The 12,523-nt window shown below is 35.4% G+C and overlaps 1 protein-coding gene across 1 annotated transcript in view; it reads right to left on the reverse strand.

The window, feature by feature from the left end:
• The window catches only part of cntnap3 (contactin associated protein family member 3), a 161,887-nt gene that overhangs the window by 113,987 nt on the left and 35,377 nt on the right, over positions 1 to 12,523 (reverse strand). The window contains exon 2 of the mRNA XM_067397378.1: positions 9,987 to 10,097. Within this exon, the coding sequence (XP_067253479.1) occupies positions 9,987 to 10,097 (111 nt within the window). The remainder of the gene's footprint in view (positions 1 to 9,986; positions 10,098 to 12,523) is intronic.

Below are 12,523 nucleotides of genomic sequence, written 5' to 3' on the forward strand. Positions count from 1 at the left end.
AAATTACAAGTGTATTAATGATACTAAAACAACACTGATACATAAAAATTAGGGATGTGCACAAATAGTCGAATATTTGAATATTCGTTATGTAATTAATATTCGAAAAATAAAAATACTATTCGAATTTTACTATGTTGCTTTGCTGGCCGTAAATGCAGTGAATCCATGATAAATCCTAAGCACTAAAACTCGCAGTTATAACTAAATGCACCGGGTGGCGCTGTGGAGCGTGTTTAACAAGTTTATTTTATTTGATCGTCACATAATGTTGTCGTCTGCCTCGCAAAGTTTGGAATTACTTAGATGAAAATGATCTTACAAAATGGAATTACTTTTGATCAAATTAATTAATAAAACCGAGTTATCATAATATCAACACCATAATGAGAAAGCACATGAAATCTAAATAACGTTACCCGTCGAGTGAGGAAAGACAGCTGTCCATCACTGCATTCACGACAGGTAAGCGCAGCTTTAAGTTATCCCCTAGTGAGCCAAGATGATAACTTATCTGATAGCAAAATGATTTTGAGACATATGTTTCCTTTAAGTTTCGTCGAGGGAGATATATTTACGAACAGAAAACAAAGTGCTACTGTTAGAAACTTAGCTTAGCACACAGTTATATAGGCTATTATCTTTGTGTCTCTGCAACATCTGTCAGCACGGCTCGTTTTCTCACCCGAGCATGTGGATATTATTGTTTTTCTCAACATGAACATGTGAAACAATATAAACGCGATAACCATATACTGACTCGAGTGTATTATGTATGTTTTGTACAATAACTGGCGCTGTCTGCTTTATTAGTATTTTTGCCGCTTGCGCTGCTTGAGATTAAATGTTTTTGTTCTTAATATTTTTCACATATTGTTTAATGCTTTGAACTAAAAGAAAACCTTAAGATATAATGTAAGCTTGTTGTGTATATTGCCTAATTGTAAGCTTGTTCAGAAATGGTTACAAAATATTGATGAATATACAACAATAACGTATTTCTCGTTTAACCTAATTTAAAAAAATGAATATTCGAATATTAGTTTTTTACGAGCCCAAATAATCGAATACAGTATTTTGGAAAAATGCCCATCCCTAATAAAAATGTATATTTCAATATTAAACATCAAGCATATCCAATCAGTGAAACATTACAAACCTTTTTCTGGTATTGTCACTGTTGTCAATTCCATTTCTTAGGGTTTTTTCCATTGTGTTTCCATTAAAACTGAATTACTCATCCTAATGACCTCTTACACGGCCCTCATTAAAGAATAATAGCATAATTCTGAATAAGCTCCATCTTTGCTCAGCTGTCACACTGAATGAAGCAAAAGTCAGACGTTCATTGCACTTTTTCTGACCGAAGCCGACAAAACCATTCCTCCAAATGAACAAAGTGATTAGGGTTAATCAGGGGTCGATGATGAGGGCAGCTGACCGGTGGTCTGACACTCGTTTAAATGACCGTTTCATCATATTATAACACCTGGACCAACACCAGAAACCGTCAGCAACATTTAATCTGTAAGAAACAGACAAAATAGTGACTTGAATGGCTTATTATACGCTAATCAGTGACCTATATCAAACCATTTGGATTGGGACTGATAATTTGGAAAAATCTAATTTTAGATTTCCACAAAAAATATTAAGCAGCACAGCTGTTTTCTACGGAGCCCCACACATGACATGCAGACAAAAAAGGCAATCGCACACACGATTTACTATTTCATACCCTCAATTTATAAAATGTGCGCACTATTTTGAAATAGTAAATCATGCGTCATGTGCGGGGCTCCGTAGTTTTTAACATTGATAATAATAAATGTTTCTTCTGCAGCCAATAAGCATCTTAGAATGATTTCTGAAGGATCATGAGAAGCCTGGATTTTGAAATATACATATATTCAGACTAAAATGTAATATTTCACAATATTTCTGTTTTTCCTGTATTTGTGATCAAATAAATGGAGCCTTGTTGAGCAAAAGAAACTTCAAAAACATCAACAAAACCCCGAACGTTTGATCATATTGCATGTAGGTTTTTTCTTTTCACATGAGAACAAATTGCATTACAGTAATGACATTCACTCAAGTGATTATTTCCTGTGGTGCAGTAAACGTTAATGAATAAATATATTAGTGGCTAACAGGATTTAAGAAAGTTGAAACAAGTTCAGCAAAGCAAACAGTGCTCTGACGAAGAGCAGACGTCTGTCTAATGAACTGGCCAGAATCTCATCTATTATTTACCACATTTCCACCTGCAAGTGCCAAGGGACAAAAGCTAGTTTGGAGCGGGACGGGATCAGCAGAAATGTCTGATGAAAGTACAAGCGACTTTTATAATGTTGAGCAGGCATGATTATAGAGCTTTTGATGAAGCTAATGCAACACGAATAGATCTGGAAAGCTGCCACCTGCATGATTTTCCCTTGACTCGAGTGAAAAAGACCAAGGTAACAATAGGATATGAAGTTAAATAACTTCTTTCTGGTTAATTGCATCTGCTGAGTTTATCTGAAAGATTATAATTAGAATTTCATATGGATCTAAATTGCTCTTTTTCACATTGATTGCAGATCTAAATACCAGACTGTTTAATCCGCATGTTGAAAGCGAAACATGTGAAAGAGTAAATTATAGTTATTATCATTTGGCCACGCACTAAAAATTCACACGAATAGCTGTTTTCACACAATGCAAAATTAAATACACTCAATTTTCCTTATGAACACATGACGTTAAAGAGAAAACGCCTGGCTTTCAAATTACTGACTGCGTTATATAGTTATTTTGCTTCAATATATAATGGCCTCGTAAGTATGGTTGTTATATCCTGGGGATAAAATCTAAAAGTAGTAGTGGCTATCATGAGAAACACAATCACATTTGCATTCTAATTAAACCCTCCATGCAGTATTCATATCCGCAACGTGGCGAGGAACAATTACACCTGCTGATAGGCTAACAGCTGACGATTTAAACGACAGCTAATGGCGCCAGTAATGATACAAACACAGTGGAACGTTTCTGAGAAATCCAGCGCTGTTCACAGCAAGAGCCTGCGGCGGTCAGGGAATTAGCACAAGCTGCCGTATAAATGAGAACGCTTTGCTTATTTATCCCATGATTCAAAGAGCTTTGCTCCGATATCCCGGCAGGTTTGTGCAATGAAATACAGCATGTAATCCGGCTTGCATTTGGAAGCATTCTAACGGGAAAAATACCACAAATGGACGTCTCACAAATTCATTATTGGTCTAATAATGTTGTTTGAACTAGAATGCAGCTGCTGAGGGCTTAAAATGTTTGGAAGCTATCAAGAGATTCATTAAATGGAAAGCCAAAAAAAAATTCTCTATGTATATAATTCCCATATTTTGATCTTTGTGATCTTCTGAACCTCCTATAATGTACATCTGTGGGATTTTTTCAGCTGTCTTCTGGTCCAGTGGGTGAAAATGGTGCATCTGATCACTTCTGAGCACACTTCTCCTCAGCAACGCACATGATTTGAGGAATCATTCATGCCTGAACACAAGCAGTGTGACTAATTCTGCCACCGTACAGAATAGAACAAAGCAGTAAAATACTCATAAATGTCCTACTGAAACTATGGCACAACCAATGCAGAATGACTGCAGAACGATTCCCAAGCGACTTTTATTAGCCGTTTATTTGAAATGAATTAAAAACACATGTGAATCATTTGGAACCGATACTGAATTAATCTGACTCACTTACTGAACCACTTACTGAATGTCCAATTCAAAATATTATTCATTGAGACTTAAATCAGTGCAGATATTCATAGGTTGTTCATATCAGTTACATAAAACACACACACACAACAACATGTTCTCCAACCAATACGACCATATAGGTCGTTTGTCACTTCCCTGAAATACGACCCATAGGAGCGTTTACTAAAATTGTGCCCCTTTCGACAACAGGACACTTTTATTTTAATGCATTGTTCCTTTTTATCTTTATCTGTCATATTTTGGGTTTCACATAGCTCAGCTGGTAGAGCATTGCAATAACAATATGCAATCATGTGATCATGCGATCGTGGGTTCGATCCCCGGGAACGCATGTGCTCATAAAGTGTATATGCACTATAAATCACTAAGGGTAGGTTTAGGGTTGGGGTAGGTGTAGTCGTTAATAAAAAATAGTTTTGCTAAATGGAAGTAGGAGAAATGGTGTAAAAAGTCCACACATTGCATTTAAATGAACACGCATTTTGATTGGTAACGACAGTCATACGTCATTTCATGACGACATGTCATTCCACTGTCATTTTGCTTTTTATAGAAATAAAAACTATTTAATTTAGTTTGCACTTCAAACGGTCATCTCTTAGATCTGTATCATGCTTGAAGAAAAATTAGGTCTATTTGCACTTTGAATATTGAGAGAGTACTTTTATGATTATGGTTGCACTTATTGTTTGCACTTAATAAGACTAAGAGAAAACTGTTATTCATTTTTATTTATTCTGTTTTTATTTCTATGATGAGTTTGTGGAAAGGGGTTCAGTTAGGAGTTCAAAAGCTGTAAAAGCTCATAAATCATGTACAGTAAGGTCTGAAGAAACTCATTTGAAATCATACAGGAGAGAAGCCAGTTAGTTCAGTTTGTGGCAAAACCTTTTGCTTTTTTTCTTTCAATCTCGTGTCTTGTCTTGTCTCTTCACACCCCTAACATATATACATACACACACAGAAATTCACGCACACACAATATAAATGAAATAAAGATCAACTGCATTTATGTCACCTCTGTGCAATATTCTAAAGTCTGTGTAAACTTATCTTGAAATCATGTTAACAAGTTACCATGGTTAACACATGTGATACTGAGTAAGAATTAGTTTACAGGTTTGTGGCATCAAAAATGTGAAAGATACTCCAAATTTGAGGCATTTAGTAGCAACTAAACTACACATCCAGAACTATATATTCTGTGAAATCATTCAATTTCTATCTGATTTGCTCCATCTGTTCTGCGAAACCTGAAATTATCTCATCATCTGAAGAGTGAATGCAATCATAAACGTGTTTCTTTGCATCTGTTTAGGAATGAAATTCGATACGAGGAATCAGTCCCAGAATTGCTAAATTCCTTACGTTTCCCATCTCTAGTTCCCAGACATCCCTTTAGCCATCACTCCATGCACGGCCTGTCGACTTCATTGTCTAGACACTAGATGTTTGTCTTCTTCTGTAAGTACTTCAGGCTAAATTAAATGCCAAGATATTTGTGGCTCTATCAGAAGCTAGAGAGATTTCAGAAAATCAATACAAAACTTAAACCAGCACCATATAGGACTCGGACTAAAGGTCAAACTGGGTGGCACGTAAAAATTTGGAAGCATGTAGAAAATAACAAGTAGTTTGAGATTCCTCAGGGCTGATGTCTGGATCAGGTCAACAAACACTTACTGTGAAGTCGAAAATGTTTGGAATCTCAAACCACAGGCACAGAAGGTGCCAGAAACATGTGAGCCAAACAAGTAACAAATGTTTTAAAGGGATTTTTCATCCCAGAATAAATATTCTGTCATCATTTACTCACCCTCATGTCCTTCCAAACCTGGTTGACTTTCTTTTTTGTATGGAACAAAAAAGATGATATGTTGAGAAACACCTCAGTGTTTTTTGTACATAAAATTAAAGTCAGTTGGGTCTGACAGTATTCTCCAAAATTTCTTCTTTGATGGTAAATGATCAAACAACTTTTGACTACACAATCCACTTAAAGCAAATTGGTGAAATGATGGGCTTGTGTAAAGTGTGCTTGATGTATGGTTTCCAGTAAAATCTGATTTGAAATTGCACAGACTGTAAAAAGCGCTATACAAAGAAAATTAAGTTTGTTAGGTTTAAAATGACAGAAAACAATGATAAACAGTAGAGCACGCCGTTAGCTATATGCCAAGGTCATGAGCATATGCAAATGTAAATGTAGACAGTGTTGAAAAAGTAGACAGAAATGTAGAGCGATTGTAATTTGCCTTTCAAACATCTCAGCTTCATAGTGTAAAAGATTTTTAGTACACCAGTCTACTATTGTGGCATCATCGATTTCCAATAAATCTTCCTCTAAATGACAGATAGAAACAATCTGAACTGTGGTTGGTCTCTTTACGTTTCAGTCAGATGGTCTCTTCTAGTCTAAGGGCGTTTTCACACCTGGCTCACTTGAAGCATTTGTTTCAGAACCTGGTGCGTTCTCTCTCTTAGTTCAGTTCGTTTAGGCATATATGAACATGGCAATCGCCCTTGGATCCACACCAAAACAATTTATCCAAGACCCCCTGAATGAGGTGATAACGGCCAGATTGAAAACGAACTCTAGAGCAGTACGGTTGGGTTGATAAAGCAATCCAAGCCAACAGACCAACAAACTTATGTGGTATCATAATTCATAATGGGAAAATTACCTTTCATATAGTGTGTAATAAAGCTGTTTGTGAATGTAAAAGGTCTGCAAAGTTTTAAAGATTATTAAAGTTAATAAAGTTATTGTCTGCTAAATGAAAGAATTGATTCTGAGCTGCCGAAATGAGTCTTCAGTAATTCCAGTCTCACTTCCTGCTCAAACCTATGTAAGTTTGTAACATTTGCATAACTCCAACCTATGGCCTTCATTGGCTGCCCACGAACAACATCTACTTTGTCCCAAACTCAAACACTGTAGTTGTAGCTGAGACTGGAAGAGTTTGGTTTGTGTTGTCGAGAAGATGCCGTTGTCTGCATGCACTTTAAAAGGAGGAGGACACAAGCTCGAATTGATATGGTAAAACCAACACCACCATTATTGTTTGTATCACATCAAGTGCTGAAGAAGCTTCCAGAGCTGAAATGGGTGTTTTGTTTCCGACACCCCCTGTAAGCAGTTGACCAATCACAACAGACTGGAAGAACAACAATCAGAGCAGAGTAAGTTCTTGGAAAGGCGGGGTTTAGAGATCTGTTGTGAGAAAAAAGGTGAAGCTGCAATGTATATCATGAGAAAATCAAAGTGTTTTTTTTTTTTTTTTTTTTTTTTATCTTGGATGCATGTAAACCTATTGTAGACTCCACAACAAAATTGGGAATCTTTAAAATAGCATAATAGGGGCACTTCAAATGAAAAACCAACAAATGTGAAGTGTCACAGGAAATGTCGATTTAGAAACAATAAAGAAACATGAAACATGCATGAATGTGAAAATAAAGAGCAGTATGTGTTTAATGTTAAAACGGGTTGTTCACTCTTCTTGACGGAATAACTTTTGTATCTTTAATAAGAATCAATTTATATTTAATTCATACAGTAAGGGCTATGCAGTTGTAACGTGGCCTCAAGAAATCAAAAAACAATCTGGATCTATAGGCAGATAAAAGATGTTTAATAACTCCAAACGTGAGAGGTATCCATCACTTGACCCTGACACTGCACATGAAAGCTCCAGACATCCATAATCACACGAAAGGCACACGTACGAATCAACAATAAACCACACAAAGCAAGACCTAGAACATGATTAAATAGGCCTACCTGACATAAGAAACACCTGGAACTAATTAACAAAAACTACAATGACCAAGACGAGAACTACAACAGAACAAATGTCAAGTTACAAATTAAAAGACATGAGAAAACAGAATTCTGACAGCAGTGTTTTATTTTTTATACTTATTTCTTACAATGTACCTTTATTTGTATCTTTCCTTTTGTTTTTCTTTTTTGTTCTTATTTTTAATAACAAAACAAAATAAAAAATAAAAAATAAAATAAAATAAAATAAAATAAAATAAAATAAAATAAAATAAAATAAAATAAAATAAAATAAAATAAAATAAAATAAAATAAAATAAAATAAAATAAAATAAAACTAGCATTCAAAAGTCTGGGGTCGATAAGATTTTTTAATGTTTTAATGTCTCTTCTTCTCACCAAAGCTGCAATTATTTGATCAAACATACAGTAAAAACAGCAATATTGTGGAATATTATTACAATTTAAAAGAACTGTTTTCTATTTGAATATATTTTCAAATGCAATTTATTTCTGTGATCAAAGCTGAATTTTCAGCATCATTACTCCAGTCTTCAGTGTCACATGATCCTTCAGAAATCATTCTAATATGATGATTTGCTGCTCAAGAAACATTTATGATTATTATCAATGTTGAAAACAGCTGTGCTGCTACATTTTTTTTCAGGATTCTTTGATGAATAGAAAGTTCAAAAGAACAGCATTTATTTGAAATACGAGAACACTGTAAATGTCTTTACCATCACTTTTGATCAATTTAATGCATCCTTGTGAATAAAAGTATTGGAAAACAAAAACATACTCCCAAACTTTTGAACAGTAGTTTGTAAATCATGATATATATATCGTTATAGTGTAATACAATTTCTCTCATTGTAAAATAAGATTATATATCGCCCAGCCCTAGAATGAAACATAAGAAAAAACACCAAAACTGACTGAAAATAAAAATAAATCCATTAAGATTCAAGACATTACAAAACCCTCCAAACCAGAGTCCAGCATCTTTAGTTAGGCTTCATTCCGAGCGTGTTGAGGTTGATGTCAGTCTCTGGTGGGCAGGTGAGCGGATGAGGTGACTGCAGCCTCTGCTTTTTTCTCTGCGGCCTTTAAGTAAAAACATCAGACCGGGTGCTGCTGGCTTTGAAGCGTGCTGCTCTCAGAGCCTCCTACACTGTGTGTGTTGGTTTGTTTGTTCGCGAATGTGTGTGAGTGTGTGCATAAAATCAAAGCGCGCACCTTTGAAGGCTATTTTCCATGAGGAACAACAATTACACTTCCTCCTACTCCAGTCATTAATGTTGTCATTTTGTTTGCACTTAACACAGTGCTGCAGCAGCATGTAATGGGATAAAATGATACTTTAGGTCTGTCTATTACTTCTTGAAATGCCAGACGGGCCATTCTTTGAATTCATCTGTAATGTGGTCACCTGTCGGAGCATTCACACACACACACCGACTGCCACAACGCAAGCGCAACTAATGTGATAAACCGCTGAATCTTACTAAACCTGATGAGGTGCCACAAATGACACCAGATGCTCATGGTCATCAAATGTTGCATGACCCACAAGGCTTTGCATGCTTAAATGGGCAGTTTTGGCCAGAATAACCTCCAAGTTGCATTTGATTTTGAAAGTTGAGTTTATCAACAAATCATATTTCCTTGTCTTTTATTTGACTGACATGTAAAGTGACCGATCACAGTTAGTTTTGTTTAGATCTGATATTATCAATATTGCATTAATAGACTAGTGTAGAAAATAAAAGTCAATGAAAATAAAGTTCAATTAACTGCACAGAACTGTTTATCTGTGATCTCCTTAGATAAAACACTGCAGAAAGTGTTTGTAGACTGTGTGTTGAGAATTTCTGTCTAAAAGTAATTATTTTACAGATGTAACTCAAAAAAGCAAGGCAGAATATACAGTTCTGCTCACTGTATATCTAGTTCATATGCTACTACTAAGTGCCTCAAACAAAACTGAGCATCTTTCAAAGCCACTAAACCAGTAAAGCAAATAATTAGTTTTTTCCTCAGATGTGATCATTGGATCAGCCTGGTACATTGTAAACATGATAATATAAATATGAATATAAAGCATCAGTGAAATGCACTACTCTACACTACAAGTGTAGTAAACATAAGTGAATATAAATGTGAACATTTTTCAATACCTTTAACAACACCTTAAAACAGGTTAACAAACACTCAGGATACCCTGGGAACCATATAGCAGCAAGTTAAAAAACAATCAAAACTCCTTAAAAGCCACGTATCAACACCCTGGCAACCATCAACAACTGCCTTGCACTAAGGTAGTGGGATTCACAAAACCTAGTTTAATCATAAAATATCACACAAAAGTGCAAATGATGAAGTAGAACCATCTCTTTAGCTGTGAATAATGATTGAAGGTGTTTAATTACCATCTCTGCGGTTGAGTTTGGCGTAACCCGGCCCGTGACTGCTCGACAGCTCCGATGAACTCGTGAAGGCCGACTGAGGCAAACCGGACACCAGTGGAGAATCACAGCTCTCTACAGAGACACATTAACATAGAGCTTGGGGTCAGTAAGATTGTTTTTGAAAGAAATGAATACTTCTATTCAGCATGGATGCATTAAATTGATCAATGACAGTATAAGACATTTATAATGTTACAAAAGATTTCTATTTGAGTTCAGTGCTGTTCTTTTGAACGTTATATTCATATAAAAATCCTGAAAAAAATCTCGGTTTTCACAAAAATATGAAGCAGCACAAATGTTTTCAACTGATAATCAGAAATGCTTCTTGAGCAGCAAATCAGCATATTAGAATGATTTCTGAAGGATCATGTGACACTGAAGACTGGAGTAATGATGCTGAAAATTCAGCTTTGATCACAGAAATAAATTACACTTTAAAATATATTAAAATAGAAAACAGTTCTTTTAAATTGTAATATTTCATAACACTACTATTTTACTGCATTTTTCATCAAACAAATGCCTTGTTGAGCAGAACAGACTTCTTTCAGAAACATTAAAACATTTTTTTTTTTTTCAAAAATCTGTTCCTGAATGTCTTCTTTGACATTAAAGCACTTTGTAAACATTGTTATATTTTCTTTTTAACTTCAACATTGCATATACAGTACAGTACAAATGTACTTTTCAGCACATTTGTTTTTCATATACCAGCTGCATCGACAAGCCACTTTTATCCAAAGCCGCTTTTCCACCAAAATTACCAGGAACAATTTGTCCCAGGACCTTTTTTTTTTTTTTTTTTTCCCAGACCTGTTGCTGTCTGCATTTCCATCACAGTCTAAAATTTTGGTGGAAATATGGCTTCTGAATGCACGCACTACAACAGACTTGGTGAAAAATGGTGGTTGAAATAAAATGATGCATGGAGTCAACCAATCAAAATGCTACATGAACTCAACCAATCAGCATGTTCAGCGTCCAAGTCCCACCCCTGAAATTTCCTGAACTTTGAAAAAGTACTACATCGTGAGCAGGGACTTTCTGAGGGGTAAATTTTTACCCAGAACTTAATTTAGACCCTGGTCCCTGCAGTTGAATCACACCGAGTACCAGCCCAGAGTCCCTAGTTCCTGGGGAAAGTTCCTCTGGCGGAAAAGTGGCTCAAGTACATTTGATGCAAAAACCAGGGAAAGAAAAAGGGGGAAAATAATAAAACAAATTTTATAAGGTAAAAAATGTTTTATACTTTATCTGTATTTAGTAATACATGATCCTTAAAACCATGTTTAAAAGTAAACATGAAGCAACCTATTTACTTCCATAATGAGACATATTTCTGAGAAAATCAAAAAAAAAAAAAAAAAAAAAAAAAAACATAAGACAGTACTTGATTGAGAATTGACTGGATGGTGAGAACAGTCTCAATATGACAGACACGTAAAATGGGACTGATAAAATAATTTTGATTATTATTTTTTTTTTTTTGTTTAAATAACATGCACTGATATATCAGACAAAACAAGACCTGGAACATACATTAAGAAAGTAAATAGTCAATTTAGATTTTTTATGTTGACTTTAATGACTGCAAGACTGTTTGTAAATATCAGGACGCTTGAATTGGCTGACGTTTCCCAGCAACACTGCAAATTTACCTCCTCACATTAGCGCTCTGAAATTGGGGCACTTGAAGATGTTTTTTCAAAGAACATCTAGCTTTACAGTTAATATTCAAGTCCATAAGTAATTGAAGACTGTTTAAAATGCTTTTACCTACAGAAAAAAGCCCTTTCCACAAAGCTGACCCATTTTTCTCCATATGAAACACTCGGTCAGGCAACCTGATTTATATAAACCAAAGCTTTTTTTATAGCGCATTATTATTTATATATGTGTGAGAGTGTGAGCATGTTAAAGCCATATTTCTTTACTTATTTAAAGAGAAAGCAGTGTGTGTGTATGTGTTTGAATATTTTGTACATTATTCCACTAGTTTTATATTACAAACCGCATGTAACCGTAGTCTTGTTTGCATTCCCACAGGAATACAATCACACTCCCTATTACTTTTATGGTAATAGTTATTCCCAGAGTGCGTATTGAATAATATACGTCGGAACATAATTGTCCCTGTCCTGGTTTGTATAGTCAACTTCTGAAGCTCTATATAGTGTGTTAGTCTAGTGTATAAAACACAGGAAGAGTCAATAGGCTTGAGCTGGATTGCTGCAATCATTTTCTCTCTAATATATCATTCCGAGTCTCAGTCATACTGTAGAAAAACAGCATCTTGTTTCCATATCTGAGCAGGCCATACGGTTTCTCAAACAGTAAAAGCTCTGTTGCAGTTGTGATATTGTCATTTTTCCTGGCCCACAAACGGTTATTCTTTTCTTTTCCGTGTATTCAGTGAGGAAAACAGAATTGGAGGCAGTTTCAGTCACTGATCAATACAGTCGCCCCTGCCGCCCATCCTGCCGCCACTGATTGCG

Source organism: Chanodichthys erythropterus, chromosome 10 (genome assembly GCF_024489055.1).
Source record: "Chanodichthys erythropterus isolate Z2021 chromosome 10, ASM2448905v1, whole genome shotgun sequence".
Taxonomy (NCBI): domain Eukaryota; kingdom Metazoa; phylum Chordata; class Actinopteri; order Cypriniformes; family Xenocyprididae; genus Chanodichthys; species Chanodichthys erythropterus.